Raw genomic sequence first — 20,043 nt, forward strand, 5'->3', positions numbered from 1 at the left:
AGTTAACCTAATGGCCCAAAAGATATTTGTATAGCCAGCACGGTGCAATCATTTTTGCAAACTACAGCATGAAAACATGATTCGCTTAGCAACAGATTAGAAGTCGCAAGGACAAGGCACCATGGAGTAAGCTGGTCTGGTTTCCTCAATGTGTTCTTCGATATGCTTTTATCACATGGTTAGCGTTTCGAGACTGCAGGCTCTCTACTGGTTAGCGTAGCAATAAGTGAAGCAGTCCGCAAGGTTATCTCTATCGTGGTGAGTCTACACCAGATGAAACTAGAGATCATCTCTTCTTCGTCTGCCCTTATATCTTTATGTTGTGGCTCAAAGTAGCAGGAAATCTGTTTGGTGTTGTTTCTGACCCGGACTGGGATATCACTATCATGCGCCTTCAGACAGGTATCTATGAGCGAATTACATTTATCTGGCTGAGATTGGTCTTTCAAGTCACCATCTATTTTATCTGGAGGGAGAGGAACGATAGGAAACACAACAACATTGCAGAAACAAGTGGAACAGCTTGTTTGTATGATTGACAAGACAATGCGTGATCGCATATGTCAACAAAATACTATCCGAAGCCAAAGTTGAAGGAGCTGCTTTGTCGATGGTTTGGAGCACATGTTACTTAAAGCTATTTAAACATTATTCTTTCATATCCATGTTAATTTTATAAATATATTGTTTTATGATCAATCAATCTAACATTTTATCAAAACGCTTCGTGTGTGTATGCACATTTGTCTATTGTTGCTTTGGCTGCTGAAATATAAATGTGGAATCCGTAAGGGTTTGTACTTAGTGACACGGAAGCATAAAAGTTTTATAGAATGTTACTCAGATATTAATTATGAACTAGAGTTTATCCCGCACACCGTGCAGATATATTTTACTTTTATAAATATTTAATTTTGATATTATTATATAAATTTAAATATACAATTTATATCTTAGTGTTATGTATTTTACAACTCTTTAATTTTATTATTTAAGTTTCTTATTACTTTATTAATATAGGGGTTTGTTTTATACATTTTACCTTTTTTATTACGTTTTCGAGTTTTCATAATTTGAAATAATAAAATAAAAAAATATTCTTCAACATATGATTTTTGAAATTATATAACTATAGAAATAAATTTTTAACATATGTTAATAACTTCATTTGTATAAAAAACTGCATGATTAACAAATCTGAACCCGTTTTAGTGGTAGATGATAATTTATTTAAATGAAAGCATTATATTACTTAATTACAAAATTAATTAATGCAATATTTAATAAAAATTATTTAAAAATTTAGTAAGATTTTGTTAGATTTTTCTCAACAGATTTTGTTATAATTGAAGATAAAATTTAAATCTATAGTTAAAATTAATTTATTATTAATATTCCTACTAATTATTATGTCATATTATGTGATTAATGAAATAGTCCTAGTAGACTTTTAAATAGTAGATAAAAATGGTACTTCTTTTTTAATAGAGAAGATGTGATATTTGGTTTGAATGTTGACTCTTTTTGGATTTTGTTTGAAGAAAATAAAATAGTGGTTGACTTGTAGGTGTTGAGACAATGAGTCTTGTCCTACTTTTTGTTTTTGTTGTTAGCAAAGTCAGTTTTTCTGCCACGTGTTAGACACGATTTCAGTTCTCTGTTTAATGGTCGAAGTATCTGTCGACCCACAAAATATTTGTAGGTATGATAATCTTTAATGCGTTGAATCTGAGTACCCATGAGGTTTTGACATTCTGGTTGTCATGTAGTAGATTGAGTTTCAGTTGATGTAAGGTTTGTATAGAATATAGATGACCACTTTTCTCAAAACCACTTGACGAGACCTAAGTAATAATTTTCAAAAATATTGAGGTTCTTTGAGAAATGTAGTCGTCTAAATTAACATATGTTTGACATAACCAATACATATTTTGACCGTTATAAAAACTGAAGGATCACGATGCCGTGAAATGTACATTTCTTACTAATCTATAGCTATAAGTCTATAACGGACACACGAAAAGTTCGATTCAACAGAACCTCATAACTTTAGAAAAATTAAAATTAAAATATGATTGAATAGAAGGTTCAGTTGAATACTTGCCGTATCTTCGTTCGCCAGATTAGCTTAGCGTTTACCAGGGGACAAATATTTTGTAGAATTTAATATGATGACTTTGGCTAACAAAGTTCAAAAGATTAGAAAGTATTGTTTTTTCTTAACTATTGTTTATTTGTTAATGCGTAATCATAAATTATCAAATATTTTCCTAAGTGTTACCATCATTGTACATGTAAATTGTATGTAGATAGTAAAAAGTATTTTAACAATAACACAGAAAGTTTGAGACTAATAGAAATATCATATATGTATCTATATAGTATTGAGTTATATAACCCCATAGTATCCAGTGCTTCTATGCCTGATGATATGTCTGAATCTTTGCATGCATGCATGCATGGATTTACATGTATTATATATAAAATGATTTGATCAAGTTTTAATTTTTTTCTTTTTCTTTTGAAACTTATCGAGTTTTAAATTTGTTAAGTAAGCATTAAACAATCTTTCCCTGTTAAATGAGAACCCAAATGTGAATTCTCTTTCATTCATATATCAACATGCAAATATAAACAAATGTGATGGATACATGTATCAACTTAATGATTTAATATATAGATAGATGTTACAGAAACGACAAAAGCATTACCGAAATAGTAGTTTTCTTTGTGTAAAGTCCATATATAGTAGCTACGATAATTTAAAAATAACATAGGAAAATCCGGATTTTCATGTCGACACCTTATTTTCAAATCATATTCAAATGCAACAGATGTATTTTATTTAAAACATATCAATAGTAGTAAAGGACTAAAGGGTGCACACGCGTTGTCGACAATCTCTAAATTATTTCTATATATTTTAAGAAAATATAAAATAAGTTCTAGATGCTCTATACAATTAGAGCTGTATTATAATTAAACAGTTAATTATCCGTACAAAATCACTGAATATTTTCAATTAACTAGTAATCAATAACCAGTTGTTTTATATCACATTATCACTATATCCTCGCACTGTCGCACATCCTTTGGTTTAGATATACAGTACACTCATATACAACTATCAAGTTGTGTTGTGATACCCAATTGTCAATTATTGAGGATACTTATACAAGTGGCAACTTTTAACTCAGATTAAACATAAGTGGTAACTAGTATTCCTTTTTTCGTACGAATATTTTTCTTCGGTCTCCTAAAGACATGAAGATACATTAAACGTCCACAAGTTTTTTTTTTTTATATAATTTTGATGTGATTCCAAAAGTTTTCTAGGTCCAAATACTAATCACAAGTTATTAACTAAATAAAACAAATTACATCAAATATATACGATTTTGGTGCTTTTGTGCATTAACTCTATGAAAAACCCCTATGATAATAATTAGTTTTATCATGGTAATTTAATTTCTCTCTTGTGATATCAGGTTTAACTAACCAAGTTTGATTCAATATTTTACTTATTTATTTTATAGAAATGACAAGTTAATGTTATTTGATAAAAAAAAGACAAGTTGATGTTAAAGGCATTAATAAAAAGGACACTATATATATCGTATACGCCTGATGAACTAATTAAGTTGATCAGGTCTTCTGGTTCTTAGTGCCAATGCTAATTAATTAAGTTGTAGAATTGCAAGTTGAATGGATATCCTTATAATAATCAGTGTCTAATCGTCGTGTTAATGCGAATTTAACCAGAGATTAGGTTATGCACACATGGGGAAAATATTTATTTAATATTTTTGGATTTCCTTTGGATCGATCTTGTCTTTTGAATGTCCCTTGGTTAAGAGTCTCTCTATATTTATTTTAGGGAAGATAAATTTATTCTGATAATTGTGTAATAAAAATTATTAAAATGCTGTCAGTACTATATTCCTCCTATTTTGAAATGTGTCATTTTAACCTTTTTTTTGTTAAAAAGTATTATTTTAAAATTATAATGCAGTTTTTAACTTAACATTAATTACAAATGCATTAATTTTATAAATAATTTAGTCATTTCAAATATTATGGGTCAAACATATGTAATTAATGAAAAATTAAATACATTTAGTTATTTTCTTAATCTGTGTGAAAATAGTCAAACTGACACTTTTTTGAAATGAAAAATTATTTTGAAATTTTGAATTAGCTTTGAATAGTTTACTTAATAGTTGAAGTAAAGAGGGGAAAATGTATACTCGCTTAAGCAAAAACAAACTATATAAAGGAAGCGGTTGTTGATCAAAGAAAAAAGGGAAGCGGTTTACAAAATTCTCTTAGAAAAAGTATATGATATATCAGTGTTAGTTGACAACGACAAAAAGTTCCAAATATCATCTTTTAAGTTTATTGAGATTGGTAAACGTATAAAGCATTTAGACCGGAGAAAGAAAAACCGAAAACGAAGAATATTTCCTGGGTCAAACGGTCGAAGACAAAATGAAAGACGAAGCTTGAAACAAGTGGGCTGTAGGTACGGCCCAGAAAAGGCATGTGCTTTGGCCTTTCACCACCACACCGTCCGAACGAAGCATTTGACGTCGGCATGAACCAACACCGGACTCGTGAGAGAACGCGCTTTTGTACAGCACGGCTTCTCTCTCAACTTGACCTTCAAGCTCACCGATTAGACAAATAATAATATTTCATTTAATGGTTTTACCTATTTTTCAGCAGTTCATTCTTATACTATTAGTTATTAATCACCGAACCATAATATAATATTTAATATCAGTGTCTTAATGTCTCCGTATTTTAGGAATGTTTGTATTCTTTTTGTTTTAAGAAGTAAGTAGTACAGTATATGTTTTGGAATTTTCAAATCGATATAAAATCATTGTTTAAAGAAATTTTAGGAATTAGCAATTTAACTATCGTCTAATAAAAATACATAGAAAACGTAAAAATATAAGTTAATAACTTTTTTTATGCAGCTTGTTTAACTAAATAACACTATCATGCTATAGTGCTATAGAATCCCCCCCCCCCCCCCCCCCCCCCCCCCCCTCCCCTCCCCGAGCTTAAACTTTACTTAATTAGATGTAGTCAATTAGGTTCGTTTAAGTTTTGATTAACAGTTAGCTGTTCAGTTACATGTCGATGCAATTAAGTATCACCCACAAGTTGCAAAAGTTTCAATCCGTTTCATATATCCAATTCATATTGACCAGAATCATCAAAACCAAGTTTCCTTTCGTTAGTATAGTTCAAGTTTATGATATAAAGTTATTTACTTTATTTTATAATATACTATATTTAAAACTTTAAATGTGTATGTTTTACATTCACACGACCGAAACAGAGAGCAGCCGACTCTTTCATTTGGCGGCGCTGAGCTAAGACAAGGGTTTTACACACAATAAAAATATTTCTATATCTATCAGCTTAAACCTTATTCTTTGTCTTAAGAAAAGAACATCTGATAAAACTCTCTCGCTCTCTCTGCAGAGTTTTCTTTCCCTCTAAGAAAAAAAATAATATTTTTCCTTTTCTTTTTTTATTTGTGGGTTTATAAGCTGCAAGTTTCAGACAAGGATTATAAGGAGAGAATTGTATGTGTGCCTTAAAAGTGGCAGATCAGGAAGGTAACGTTGGTAAAAAAGCCGAGCCTACCACTCGTGAAGATGATGATCACCGGACGTTATCTGACATCGATCAATGGCTTTACTCATTTTCGGCGGAAGATGACCACCTCCACCTTGATAACTCCCTCACGCCTCCTTCCTCGTCTCTTAGTATTAGCAGAGAGAAAGAGATGTCTGCAATCGTCTCTGCTTTGACCCATGTCGTCGCTGGAAATGTTCCTACTCGTCAATACGGTGGAGAAGGGACGTCGAATTCTTCTTCTTCCTCCGGGCAGAAAAGAAGAAGAGAGTTGGAGGAAGGTGGCGGCGGTGGCAAAGACGTTAAGGCAGCTAATACTTTGACGGTTGATCAATATTTCGCAGGCGGTAGTTCTAGTTCCAGAGGTATTTTTTCATTTTTTTTAATAATAACACACGCGTGGACAATCAGCTTAAGTTTGAATTATCTCACGTGTATGTATGTGTATATAAAAGAATGGTGGATTCTCAAAACACAAAAACTATCTTTCCTTCAATTTTGTCAAAACTTCAAATGAATCTTGAGATTTTGAAAACATTTATGATAAATGTTTTAATAAATTTGTGATGTGGTATATTATTCTATACATCAAGTGTATGAGTCGCATCATATAAAACACAAAATCTAAATATTTGCTCTTTTGTTGTGTTTATTTGTTTAATTTTAATGAAAAAAGTTGCTCTTTTTTTTTGCACTCACGCAATATACAAAATTAACCGCAATTTTTTTTTGCTTTCCTCTAGAAATTCCATGAGTTCTTTTCATAAATGAGTAGTTTTTTTTCCACAGGACTATCGAAGAACCAATGCATATACCAGTTTCCAAGTGTTTTTTTTTTTGAAAAAATGGTTTAATATTTCTTAAATAGTTTACGAAAGTGTGTACTTGATTACCAGAAGACATATACTTTGGGATTATAACAATAAGGTCGGACAATTAACTATAGTGAATTAGTGATGATGATATGCCAAAAGAATCTATCTCCCTCCATTTGCATAAAAGTCATTTTCCACTTGCATTTTGTTTACTACTTGTGCATTGCCCTTTGTCACCCATTTGGCCTAATCACTTTGTCGTAATCACTGAACACTCCTTTTGATTTTGTTTTGTTTTTAAGGACTTTCTCTTTATAATATCATTATTTGACTAGATTTAAAGAGAGTTATTAGTGAGCTAAAACAAAAGTTTGAATTTATATGTTTTATGTTTGTTTGTTTCCAGTGGGAGAAGCTTCGAGCAACATGTCAGGTTCAGTCCCAACATATGAATACACAACAACACCAAATGCGAATACCGAAACGTCATTGTTAAGTGGGGACGGACCTCAAAGAAGATACAGAGGAGTGAGACAAAGACCGTGGGGGAAATGGGCGGCTGAGATTCGAGATCCTTTCAAAGCGGCTAGAGTTTGGCTCGGTACATTTGACAGTGCTGAATCAGCTGCAAGAGCTTATGACGAAGCTGCTCTTCGGTTTAGAGGCAACAAAGCCAAACTAAACTTCCCTGAAAACGTTAAACTAGTTCGACCCGCTTCAACCACTCCAACACTATCTGTACCGCAAACAGCTGTTCAGAGACCAACACAGTTAAGAAACTCGGGTTCTACAAGTACCATTTTGCCCGTAAGACATGCTTCCGATCAAAACGTTCATTCTCAGCTGCTGATGCAATCTTACAACTTCAGTTACTTGGAGTTGGCTCATCACCAACAACAATTTCAGCATCAACAACAATCTTTATATGATCAAGTGTCATTTCCATTGCGTTTTGGCCACACCGGAGGCTCAACGATGCAATCTACATCAACTTCTTTGTCTCGTTCTATGTTTTCTCCAGCAGCAGTTCAACCAAAGCCAGAATCAGCCAGCGAAACTGGTCATCTATTTGATCTACAGTCATTAGGCAAAGCTAGTAATAATAATAACAACTATAATAATAGCCCATCCTCTTAATTGAATGGTTCATTTCTTGTTTTTCTTTTACTATAGTGTTTTGTTACAGAAAACAGAAAAAATATTATAGTATTTAGAATTTTGTATTGTTTTTCTTCCTTTTTCAGTGGTTATCATAATTTTGTATAATAATCTCTTGTAAGAAAGAAAATTACTTCATATGTTTCATAAAAAAATGTTAACTTTAATTATTTTTTTCTGCCCAAAAAGTGTTATTTTAAAATTTTAAAGCAATTTATATTTAATTTTAGCTTAATATTAAAATACATGGATCATATAAATAAATCTATTATCTCAAATATTATTGTAAATTGTATGTTTCCTTATATGTAAATTATCAATGCGCGATTAGCGGAACCATCTGAAGGAGGACACAAGCGAGGTGCTGTTGGGGGTTATACCCCTCTCCCTTTAGTGGACCACACTAGGTGTATCAGTGTTGATGGATGAGTTGAAATTCCCATATGTTTTTTTTACCAAAAGATGTTATTGGAACTTGATTTTATATCTTTGTTTACACTATAGTGACGTTATCGTATTATTGCCTACCAGCTATAAAGCCTTTAAAAACATTATCCTTGGTTCACGATTGTTGTCATGTTTTTTATTCTTGCATTCTCCATTACTTGCTTAGCTAAGTCTTTTGTTGAGATGTAAACCCTAAATCGGAAGAAAAGGAAAGTCGTTTAATTTCATTTCTTCTTTACTCGTAAGTATCTTGATCCATATCCGCTGCTGCTTATCTCCATCAATTTTGAGTATTGATTCATTAGAAGAAGGTGAAGAAGCTGCGTTGATTTTGATTAGTCTCTGTTCGGTGGTGATTGGATCATAAAGGTCTTCCCATTCTAGGGTTGAGAGGTTGATATGAGTGTTTCTGGAAGCTCTTTCTTCTGGGTTTTGATTGGAATCGGAGGAACTTGATTGGACCGTGTTAGTTTTGTTTGGTTAAAGATGAAGTTTTGGAGGGAACGTGAAAGGGAAAATAAAGGAGAGCAGATCTTAGCTCCATTATGTGGCCAAGTTCGAGTCTTGGTGATTCAGGTAGATTTGTTAGCTTATGTGGAATCAATCACAAGTTAGTAGCTTTATAATAATACTTTCTCTAGTTTTGATGAATTAAGGTTTCATAGGATGTTTCCTGGTAATGCCGGTCTCATAGCGGTAAAGTACTAATCACTAGTTTCCGTTTATAGTATTGGTAAGTAGACTAACCAATACTAATCATAGCGGTAGTGTTTCCGTTAACGGCACAGTTCATTTTTTGTTATTGATCCGCAGATCCCTGCCTCGTTTTGAGTCAGAAGGGAATCAGCAACTGTAACCAACCAAAGCCAAAGAAAATTTTAGTAGCCACGAGCTTGAGTCTTACACCAAGAGCTATGGCTTATGCTGCCCGGTGAAGGTTGAGCCAGCCAAGACATCTGCAGCTTCAAAGCCACAGAGCATTGTTGATTCTTACACAGCCTCCTTAGAGGATATGACAGCTCAAGGAGCACTTGACGTGAGCGTGACGGGTAATCTTTGGGACTTATGGCCTTAGAAACAAAGTTATTTTTGTGTGTAATGCTATATGCCTATATCAATTTAAGTGGGAGATTTTGATAATGACTTTAGTGGAAGAATTCAAGTAGGACTATTATTGTATGAATATTAAGTGATAAAGTTATTTTTAGTCAAATTTGTGGATTGTTCAAGAATGATTTCTGATCGATCCCAAATATTTTTCTGGTTATCGCCTAATAATTTTTTTTTCTAGAGAAGTTTGGTAACTTGTTTTAGCTGTAAATTATGACATATGTAATATTTATATTGATTACTACATTTCATTTCATGTCTTGCGAAAATAGTATGAAAGATAAGTTGTACGGATAAGTTCATATATGAAATAAATTTACGAATTTTAAAGTATTTAAATGAATATTCTATAAATCACTAATATTATTTTCGTACACGAATTATCAGGAGAATGTGATATTTTTCATTTTAATATGAAATATTTTTTTTTGTCAACTAATATGAAATATATTTTATTTAGGTTTATGAGAAATAATCAATCAACCGCACCTCAACTATCTAAAACATATGACAGCGTATAAGTAAAAACTAGATTTTTCACCCGTTTATCCGTGCGGGTAGATTTTTATTTTATAAATATATAACAGATACTATTGCAAAACTTTCAAAGATATATAATTTACATTTTAGTGTTATATATTATGTAAATCTATAATGTTATTGGTTATGTTTCTTATTCGATATTATTAATGTATAATGATTTGTTTTATACATTTTATTTTATTATTAATTGTTATTATATATTAATATATTTTCGAGTTTGGTAAAATAAATTCATAGTATGAAATAAACAAATTGAGAATCTCCTTCATTTTTTTTCTAATTTTTACAGACAGATTACAATACATTTTAAAATTTAATTTAGTTATACTATAGAACTGATATTTTCTTAGCATAATTTATATTTCTATGTTATTTATTTTAGTATATTGTGGGATTTTACAAGTAAATAGATTATAATAATATTATATTATTAATTATGAAATCAATCGCTGCATTAATTTAAAAATATTTTAAAATTTTATTAAGATTTTGTTAGATTTTTTCCAACATATTTTATTATAAGTAAAAATAAAATTTAAATTTACAGTTAAAATTTAATTATTAATATCTATATAATTTATAAGATTTTTTAGAAATGTTATGTATTAAATAGATTAACTTAAATAATCAAATAGATGAAATTGATGACATAGACCTAGTATGATTTTTTATGGTATTTCTTTTAATAAAGAAGATATATAATATAATTATAAAATTTGAAAAATAGCATACACTTTTATTTTATTTTTTATAATAAAATCTTATTTAAATTAATGTATAATAGTATATATTATTAATTACAAAATTAATCAATGGTATTAATTTAAATAAAATATTTTAAATTTTTAGAAAAATTTTGTTAGATTTTTTCTGAACATTTTGTTATAACTAAAAATAAAATTTAAATTTACAGTTAAAATTGATTTGTTATTAATATCTTTATATATTTAATAGATTAATATAAATAATTAAATAAATGTAATTAATGAAATGAACCTAATAAGGCTAGTATGACTTTTTTTATGGTAGATAAAAATGGTACTTCTATTTTAACAGAGAAGATAATGATAATAGATGTACACGTAAAATATATATCATTGACATTTATCAGAAACCATAATGCAAACCATAAATAAAACAACATACACAACCATCATATTAATATATATATATATAAAAATATGTTCGTCTCCCTCCTGTGATGCCACGTCATCAAGTCATACGTTATGGGAGTGACACGTGTCTCATTTTATATTTGGGACCAAAATAAAACAAAACGCTGTCAGGGGTAATTGAACCCAACACCTCCAGCACTGGTAATTTCTCTTAGAACCACTAGGCTAAAGTCACTTTTAATAAATATGTGGCCGCGAAAATATTTATTATCGTATCGGCTGGAGCCCATGCTTCTTCTGCTTGTGGCCAGGGCCGACACTGAACTGACGTCAAGATGAAAATCGTGAAGTTAAAAACTTTGCTCTAAACAGTTTTGCAATGTTTCCAACCTTTATAACTTGATGCATATAATATATATCAAAATACATTCACGCTTTTATTAGTTTTACTTTTAAAAGAAGGTATTTGCAGTTATAAATGTTTTGTGCCAGTGAAGTAATGGTTGAAAAACCTCTATACATATGTCATTTTAAAATAACACCAACTTCTATATATAGTCAATACATATGCCCATGTTATATTTTAGACTAAATATTTTCTCTTTTAAAAATATAGAAAACAATTTTTTTAGTATACAAGCAAATGTTGTAGAGCAAGTATGCATTATACAAAATAATATATATTTAAAATCCATACGCAAAAACATAAAAGTTGATATATGTCTCTTTCTGACACATGCACACTCCACTATGAATAAGAATTAAAAAAAAACAGTATTGTCATCAAATTTTATCACAAATCTACATTTGTACATCTATAATTATGAGTTGGACAATTAGTTAATTTGATATAATACCAAAGCAAGAATAATCGAAAAACAACTATACTACCGCATATTAATAAGTAACACATAACAAATAATCAAATTCTTGAATCTTAAAACAAATTTCAACTCGAACATTTAGTGAATATCAAATTAACTAATATCCCGCCCGTAGGGCGGGCCGAGTATTAGTTAAACAAAATTAAAAGAGATCTAAACATTGGAAAGGAGAAGTTACGTTGAAACACCTTTACATTGAAAAAAATGTTTAAGTTGCAACCATTCAATATTATTAGATACTGCTATTAACAAATCGACCAATTAAAGATATACTCTCTAAACTAAAAAAAGAAGCCCTAACTGATTCCAAATCTCCGAAAAATACACCTGTATTAACTCGTGATTCTTCCTAAATATAGAAATTTATTTTAAGCTAAAACCTTTCACTAATAACAACCTAAAAACATCTTTAATTATTAAGACAACAACGACCACCCAAAGACGCATAGAAAATAAATTCACCTACTGTAAAGAAAAACAACACACAGCAATCAATCAAAGAAAGCAGACACATCTTCGAGATCAAACAAAACCAATCTCATTCATCGTCGCCTTCTCAACATGGCCGGAAGGGCAGCAATGCTCGTTAACCTCGGGACGGTTGTAATGACCGTTTTGACCCTGGCTAGTTTTGTCGAAGGCTTCGGTGTGAATTGGGGTAATATCGCATCACATCCGCTGAATCCTGATATTGTTGTTAGGATGCTTAAGGAGAACAAGATCAATAAAGTGAAGCTTTTTGACGCTGATTCATGGACGATGAATGCCTTGGCCGGTTCGGGCATGGAGGTTATGGTCGGAATCCCTAATAACCTTCTTGAAACTCTAGCTGATGATTACGGTAATGCTAAAGATTGGGTCAAAGAAAATATCACTGCTTACATGCGCAAGGATGGCGTCAACATCAAGTAACTTTACTAACATATTTTAAAATTCAGTAGACGTTAATCCGATGTTGGGATCAGTCTTGTCTCAGTTAGATAGATGTCTAGACAACAACTTAAACCAATTAATTAATCCTTTTTTTATCTGATTGATTTAAATACCAGATTTGAGATCATCCTTTTTTTAGGTGATAAATGGCTTCTGCCACGTTTATATCTTAACCTTTTTTTTTGGTTTAAAACAAGTAGATAAATTGTTATAAACAAAAGCAAATTAAGCATGAAGAAAACAAAAACGCTTAAATAGAAAATAAATAAACACCCATATTATAGTTTATATATTGATTATGAGAATAAAATATTTATAATTTCTTGGATCAATATATATAACCTCAAAATCAGATTTTTTTATATACTAAAGGTTTTTTTCTAATCTTAAAAGACATACTGTTTGACTAATTCTTTCACACGATTGCCATGCTATGTAGGTACGTGGCTGTGGGGAACGAGCCGTTCTTGTCAGCATACAATGGATCATACTTGAAAACAACGTTTCCAGCTTTAAAGAACATTCACAGAGCGTTGAAAGAGGCCGGACATACCGATGTAATGAAAGCCACGATCCCACAAAACGCTGAAGTTTACGAATCAGCTAACGACAAGCCATCAGAAGGCGATTTCCGCAGCGATGTTAAGCAAATAATGCTCGACATCGTCAAGTTCTTCCATGATAATGATTTGCCTTTCACCGTCAACATTTACCCTTTCCTTAGTCTTTATCTGAACCAACATTTTCCCGTCGAATATGCGTTTTTCGATGGTAATGGTCAGACCATTCCTGATAACGGAAAGAATTACGATAACGTGTTTGATGCGAATTACGACACGCTGGTTTACGCGTTGAATAAAGCTGGGATTAAAGATATGAAGATTATCGTTGGAGAGGTAACTTGATAAGCAAGTTGTTGATTATTAGATAGGTGTATCAAGAATATTGAGAGCGTTTATTGAATTTGTTTATTTCTTTTTCTTTTATGTATAGGTTGGGTGGCCAACGGATGGTCATAAATATGCGACGCCGAAGCTAGCAGAGAAGTTCTATGCAGGACTTATGAAAAGACTTGCTAAGGATGTTGGGACTCCACTGAGACCTGAGAAATTAGAAGTTTATCTCTTTGGTTTACTCGACGAAGACATGAAGAGTATTCTTCCTGGACCGTTCGAAAGACATTGGGGAATCTTCAGGTAATAGCTATTCAAACGTATATAAATCGAGTTTCTTAAGTTTTTCCTAACTGACTTTGTTACGCTCTAATAGTCTAATAGCATGCATGCGTTACAAATCATTACGGCAATCATTTATCAAAAGATTCAAAACCAATTCGAGCATTTGAGTATTTTTTACAGAAACTTTTTAGTGTTTGATGTGTTTCCATGTTTTGTTATTTCACTATTTCGATGTTCTATTATTCCACTCATCACATTATCATCATTACCAGTATTTATACGTTAAAACTACTATTTTATAACCACTTATGTTATACTATGCTTAAACTATTACAACAACAAAAATTATACTATGCTTGTATGAAGATATAATGAGGAAAAACAAAACATTTTTTTTTGAAAAAACAAAATATCATATTCTCGTTATATTCAATATATTTTCAACAGATACGATGGAACACCGAAGTTTATGCTAGATTTCACGGGACAAGGACGCAAGATCGTACCCGTGGCAGCGAAAGGTGTGCAATACTTAGATAAGCAATGGTGCGTTGTGAACAAAGACACGATCAATCTAGATGAAGTTGGTCCGGACCTAGACTATGCGTGTTACCATGGTGACTGCACCGCCATGCTTTACGGGTCCACATGTAGTAACCTCGACAAAATCCAAAACATATCATACGCATTTAACATGTTTTTCCAGATTCAGGGCCAAGACGTTAGGGCTTGTGATTTCAGAGGATCTGCTATGATTACTAAGAACAATGCATCCGTTGGAAGTTGCTTGTTCCCTATTCAGATCGTCAGTGGAAGTGGCGATTTCAGGATCAGCTATGTGTTCGGAAGATTTATTGTCGCTGGACTTATTCTTCTTGGATTAGTTGCGGCTATATAATTTGTTTGTTTGTTTGTTTTTTTCACACTTTTGGGGTATTTATTATATTCCGTTAATTGTTATATATTTTTCGTTTGATAACATTTGAATTAGTACTCCTTTATGTTTAATAGATTGACATAATCAAATCATATCTCGTTTGTAATTAATTACTTTTTCGTTTGAGTTTCAACTGCATGCTAAGATTTCACATTCATTCAAAAAAACAAAAAGAGTTTCAATTGTATTCACAAAATCTAGTTGATAAAAAAATATATAATTGTGCGCTTTAACCGTTGCACCAAATTGTTTATTTATCATTTTTGAATCATAATTAAACAGATATTTACATCCATTGTGTTCTAGATATAAAATTTATTTAGCAGGCTTTGTGTCATCCAAGGGAATTAAAGACATTGACATGACGATAAATGTGGGTTGGTGAGAGTACTAAATGCTATCCAAAAGAAAGATGTCTATTTTTTATTGGTTTTCAGAGATGTCTTCATATTTTTTTATTATGCTGTATAATTTTTTCACTTTAACAATATGAGTTATTGACATGCTTACATAACTTTTGTTTATGTAGTTGTTCACATAATAGTTTTAACAAAACCAAACTATATTTTTTTTGTTCTTGACTTGTTATTAATTAGGTTTTAAACTAACTAGATTTAAAAGTAGTAGTCTAGCAAATGAGATTAATACATACAAATCTATGATAGTTTCAAATGTATTAATACACAAATATTTATTCTTGTACGAAATGATAAGCTGTGATAATTGTGTAGTCATATCACTGCCAGATTTCATGTAATGAATGCTGCTGCTGACCATTCTACTTCTCTCCTTATTCCTCTACAATTCTCCTACTTTTACTTAATTATCTTAAGACTCAAGAAGGAGAAGGAGAAGGATCTTTGTTCAAAAACAAAAAAGAGGAAGGATCAAGATTTGAGAGAGATACTCGAGCTTCTATATTTTTTCCCCTTTTCAATTTTGTAATATGGTAATTTTGTCTTCACTATATGCTATTAAGCGAGATGTTTTAATATCTCTAGTCTTTACAACCTTGATTTTAATTTTGTCACGTTCAAGTTCGATCCAAGCTGGAAGATCCAACACTACAAAAAGAAATCATAATCCGAGCGTTGGTCAATTACAATACTACAAGAATCATCACGAGTCTGTAACCGTGGAGAAGATGTCAGTGTTTGATAAATTCAGGCGAGGATCGTCTAAAGTTCGGAGAAAGATTGTTGGCAACGAAGAAGAAGAAGAAGAGAAGCGATTTATCCCCGCCGGTCCAAATCCTCTTCACAACAAGTAGATTAACGAGAGATGCAAAACATACTTCCCCTTCGTATATGTTAGTTTGATTTTAAGATTAATATTTTCTAATAAATAGAAAGCATTTTTGCAATATTTACAATTTCATTCCTCGTTGGATTGATAATTTAATCCGAGCGGTACAAAAGTAGCTTAAAGGTTGTGTATGATCAAGACAAAAGTTCTAATTAAAGTTAGTATGAATCGTAGTACAAAATTAGAAATAAATTAAACAAGAAATACAAAAATTAACAGAAAAAGGTTGGATTCTTTGTTTGAGATGGGGTATCAATTCCATATGGGACTTGTCTTGAAAAAATCCAAGGTTCGATCATATCTCTTGGATTGTAAACACTTAACATGTGTTATTTAAAAAAAAAAAATATAACCATTTGATATATTAGGTTTAATAGCTGATTGTGGCTAATCTGATAACCATATGTTTCAACACTTGTTGATGTGTTTTCTAATGCACTTCTATATGATATTTTATTTTTGATATCCATAAATCCGCGCCTGCTTTTATAGACTTAGATTTTTTTTTTTTTATGACAGAAACAGTGAAATTTTTTAGATTAAAAAAATTAGTCTCTTCTATTCTGGTTTATGGTTTCTCTTGGCATCGCATAGTATATACACAAATAAGAAAGTAATTACAAAAACATTTAATAATTTATTTTGTATAGAAATCTTCAAATCTACTATAAAGTATAAAAATTATATTCCATCCGTTTCATAAAAATGTTACTTTGACATTTTCACACAAATAAAAAAAATGATTAAAACACATTTAAGTTTTTATTAATTACACTTATTCAATCAATAATATTTGAGAAAACTGAAATTATTTATAAAATCAATGCATTTGTAATTAATATTAAATTAAAAATTGAATTGAAATTCTAAATTGATACGTTTTTGTAATAAAAAAAATGTTAAAGTGATATTTAATATGAAACATAGTGAACAGATTATAAGAACAGATATTTAAGAGTCCGTTCTTAGTTTTTTTAGTTAAAAATTAAGAAACGGTTTCTTATATTTCACTAAGAACTTCACCATAAAAAAACTTCATTAATCATGTTGCTAACTTCAAAATAAATGTTTCGATTAAATAAAAAAATCAAACTTTGGAACTTTCTTCCAAGTTAGATTTCAAGGAATATAAGTGTCACTATCTATATGATAAATATATATTTTTAGAATAAAGAAAGATGCATTTTTTTCTGCTAGGGTAGGCGTTCATGAATATACCTCTATCACTTTCACTCTCTCTTTTTGCCGGCCTCCATCACTTTCAAAATTAAAAGCAATACAAAAAAATTAACGTATGTAATTTCATTTGAACCTCACACTGGCACATTCCTTCACCCTTGACCAGCCGCCCGCCTGTTTCAGTCCGTCCTTGACAATATAGGATTTAATTTTTCCTCTACTTAAACTTACACATGACTCATAGTTTCTAAAGACGATCGTATTTCAGTTAAAGAAACCCCTACATATTATATTACTAGATGATTTCAATATTCTTAACCATTTGCATGTAATCTTTATACGATTACATCACATGAATTTTCTTATAACAAAGCCACATCACATAATAAAAAGCCACATCACATGTTTCTGTCAATATTTCTGTTTTAACACAATAAATAAAGAGCAACTACTATATTGTGGTTCAAAACAATTAATAGCGGCACCAGGAAATTTCATCTTACCTTCAAGACAAGATTTAAAGACCACTTTGAATCGTTGACTTAGGAAATTTTGGTCATTGTGGGTCAGTGAGTGTAATAATATATCCTTGATACCTTGCTTAGCTATGAGCCATAACTTTTGTAAGGAAACACAACGAATAATAAGAAAACATATATAATCTTTTGTCGACCATAAGAAACACGTTTCCTATCAGAACTGAACTATGTTTGATTTTTAAGTTTTTAATTTTTTTTGAAACATATTGATGTATTTAATTGTGGTACAATAGGATCTCTATATTTTGAAACATATTGATGTATTTTTTACATTTGCATAAATAGATTAGACCGGATAGCCAATATTTTTGCTTTTAAAAGTTTTAAAACCAAAGTTAGGCCAGACATTCAAACTTAAGCTTTATCACAATATCTCTAAAAAGTATAGTTACATTTTCAGAATCCAGTAAGTCAAACATGCAACTTGCATCCTCACTCATCCAAATATCCACGTTACCGAAACACTAACTATGACGTTCGTGGACCTTATGCTCGTACGTGGACCTCAAGCTCTATATCCAAAACTCATTACTTAAAGTGAAGCTCACTTTTCACCACCATGTATAGTCTCTCCATACGTCATTCTGATGACGTCATCTTCCTCTTCTTTCACACTTGGTGTTGAAGCACCTTCCTAGTAACCACGCTGAAATTGCTTGTAAATGTTTATTAATCTTATCTCTTAATTATATTTCCTTACAACATAAAAATAAAAACTTTCGTAATATATTTATAAGTTTATCAGTGAAAGACACATTATTTCTCTGTCTTCCCTTCATCACTTGCTTTAGCTCTACTAGTTCTTCGTTGACAAAAAAAAATCTACTAGTTCTTAGTTGCTTTAAGATCTCTCTCTCTCTCTCTCTCTCTCTCTCTCTCTCTCTCTCTCTCTCTCTCTCTCTCTCTCTCTCTCTCTCTCTCTCTCTCTCTCTCATTTGTTTCTGTAAACAAGAAAATGAATTTCCCTCAAAACCCTAACCCTAATTTCACGTTCTTATCCGATGAAAATTTTATTAGTCCCTTTATGGATAATTTCGATTTTACCAATTTGATGTTTGAAGTTGATGAAGGAGGCAACAATGGATTAGTTCAGGAGGAAAATTCACCTCCAACAAGCATCGTTTCGTCGGAGACACTTACTTGTGATAGCAGCGGATCTGGCAGCGCAGTAATGACGCTGAGTAAAAAGGACTCAACGTGAGTTTTAGTTATATATGTTGGTTAGATTCTTAACCAAACATTATCAGTTTGTATTATTGTATAATGATTTTTTTCTTAATAGTTTTGACTGCATAAACAGGGGAATTAAAGATGCTGAGACGAAGGAGCCGCCGAGTCATCGAGTTGCATTTAGAACGAGATCAAAGATGGATGTGATGGATGATGGTTATAAATGGAGGAAGTATGGGAAGAAATCTGTCAAAAACAACATTAACAAGAGGTAATAAATTAATTAAATAGTTTAATTGCTCATTTCATCTCATTTAGTTGTTGATTTGTAATATTTTATTTAGTTGTTTTTAGAAATTAACATATGGTTGCTTGATACTGTTTAATGGTCCCATATTATCTACCAACCCACTTAACTTGTATCAAACTACATAACTTTTTGTATGTTTTTGTTTTTATACAGACATATCTTTGTAATTGATTAGTGGTAAATAGACTAAAATATCATTCATCATCAAAATCTTATTTTGACTCATGTAGACATGTATCATAGATAAAAACAAAACAAATCGCCCACATGTATATTAATAATACATATATGGAGATCAGTCTGGATTTTTGATTTATAAAAGTAACTAAACTAATTAAGGGTGAATGGATGGTGTGAATATGTATATATAGGAATTACTACAAATGCTCAAGTGAAGGTTGCATGGTGAAGAAGAGGATAGAGAGAGATGGTAAAGATGCAGCCTATGTGATTACAACCTACGAAGGAGTCCATAACCATGAGATTCCCTCACATGTCTATTACAGTGACATGGTCTCGTCTTATGATCATAACAATTGGAACCAGCACTCTCTTCTTCAATCTATCCAACATATATCTCCTCCATCTTGATATTATCAGAAACCTAGCATCATTGTAAAATCTCAATATATCGCCTTGTATAATTCTATAGGTATAATATTAACGAAGTTAATTATTTCGCAATTATTATATATGGATATGGTTATAAAAAAAAATATATATATAGTTGCCAATGTGCAGTGTTGTACTTTTATCGTACGTGTTAAA

The 20,043-nt window shown here is 31.1% G+C and overlaps 4 protein-coding genes across 9 annotated transcripts; all 4 read left to right on the plus strand.

Moving 5' to 3' along the window:
- Window positions 1-3,934: 3,934 nt before the first annotated feature.
- Window positions 3,935-9,494, plus strand: LOC103837551 (ethylene-responsive transcription factor ABR1). 5 transcript variants are annotated; one of them, XR_004450818.1, is made up of 4 exons: window positions 3,935-6,017; window positions 6,874-8,648; window positions 8,729-8,805; window positions 8,886-9,494. XR_004450818.1 is itself a non-coding variant. In XM_009113908.2 (2 exons), exons 1-2 carry the CDS (start codon window positions 5,603-5,605, stop codon window positions 7,602-7,604), a joined length of 1,146 nt encoding a protein of 381 aa, XP_009112156.1. In that variant the 5' UTR covers window positions 3,935-5,602; the 3' UTR covers window positions 7,605-9,494. The 5 variants fall into 5 exon arrangements, 1 of the variants encoding a protein (XP_009112156.1); XR_626924.2 differs by having other exon boundaries at window positions 6,874-8,805; XR_004450817.1 differs by having other exon boundaries at window positions 8,729-9,494.
- Window positions 9,495-11,801: 2,307 nt separating this feature from the next.
- Window positions 11,802-16,137, plus strand: LOC103837552 (glucan endo-1,3-beta-glucosidase 8). The gene is made up of 4 exons (XM_009113909.3): window positions 11,802-12,632; window positions 13,097-13,553; window positions 13,651-13,853; window positions 14,283-16,137. Exons 1-4 carry the CDS (start codon window positions 12,286-12,288, stop codon window positions 14,731-14,733), a joined length of 1,458 nt encoding a protein of 485 aa, XP_009112157.1. The 5' UTR covers window positions 11,802-12,285; the 3' UTR covers window positions 14,734-16,137.
- LOC103837553 (CLAVATA3/ESR (CLE)-related protein 21) lies at window positions 15,665-16,137 on the plus strand. The gene has a single exon (XM_009113910.3). It carries the CDS (start codon window positions 15,719-15,721, stop codon window positions 16,040-16,042), a length of 324 nt encoding a protein of 107 aa, XP_009112158.1. The 5' UTR covers window positions 15,665-15,718; the 3' UTR covers window positions 16,043-16,137.
- A 257-nt stretch (window positions 16,138-16,394) lies between these two features.
- On the plus strand, window positions 16,395-19,962 carry LOC103837554 (probable WRKY transcription factor 51). Of its 2 annotated transcripts, none has more exons than XM_009113911.2 (3): window positions 16,395-18,992; window positions 19,078-19,236; window positions 19,647-19,962. In XM_009113911.2, exons 1-3 carry the CDS (start codon window positions 18,751-18,753, stop codon window positions 19,864-19,866), a joined length of 621 nt encoding a protein of 206 aa, XP_009112159.1. In that variant the 5' UTR covers window positions 16,395-18,750; the 3' UTR covers window positions 19,867-19,962. The 2 variants fall into 2 exon arrangements, with proteins under 2 accessions (XP_009112159.1, XP_009112160.1); XM_009113912.2 differs by having other exon boundaries at window positions 19,096-19,236.
- Window positions 19,963-20,043: the final 81 nt, after the last annotated feature.

Source organism: Brassica rapa, chromosome A09, assembly GCF_000309985.2.
Source record: "Brassica rapa cultivar Chiifu-401-42 chromosome A09, CAAS_Brap_v3.01, whole genome shotgun sequence".
Lineage (NCBI taxonomy): Eukaryota > Viridiplantae > Streptophyta > Magnoliopsida > Brassicales > Brassicaceae > Brassica > Brassica rapa.

Bases quoted from the DNA above. Each gene is read 5' to 3' on its own strand.
- LOC103837553 (XM_009113910.3), top strand. From the start codon at position 15,719: ATGGTAATTTTGTCTTCACTATATGCTATTAAGCGAGATGTTTTAATA.
- LOC103837554 (XM_009113911.2), top strand. From the start codon at position 18,751: ATGAATTTCCCTCAAAACCCTAACCCTAATTTCACGTTCTTATCCGAT. The intron at 18,993-19,077 runs GTGAGTTTTAGT...TTTTCTTAATAG, and splicing joins CTGAGTAAAAAGGACTCAAC to TTTTGACTGCATAAACAGGG. The intron at 19,237-19,646 runs GTAATAAATTAA...ATGTATATATAG, and splicing joins AAAAACAACATTAACAAGAG to GAATTACTACAAATGCTCAA.
- LOC103837552 (XM_009113909.3), top strand. From the start codon at position 12,286: ATGGCCGGAAGGGCAGCAATGCTCGTTAACCTCGGGACGGTTGTAATG. The intron at 12,633-13,096 runs GTAACTTTACTA...CATGCTATGTAG, and splicing joins AAGGATGGCGTCAACATCAA to GTACGTGGCTGTGGGGAACG. The intron at 13,554-13,650 runs GTAACTTGATAA...TTTTATGTATAG, and splicing joins TGAAGATTATCGTTGGAGAG to GTTGGGTGGCCAACGGATGG.
- LOC103837551 (XM_009113908.2), top strand. From the start codon at position 5,603: ATGTGTGCCTTAAAAGTGGCAGATCAGGAAGGTAACGTTGGTAAAAAA. The intron at 6,018-6,873 runs GTATTTTTTCAT...GTTTGTTTCCAG, and splicing joins CGGTAGTTCTAGTTCCAGAG to TGGGAGAAGCTTCGAGCAAC.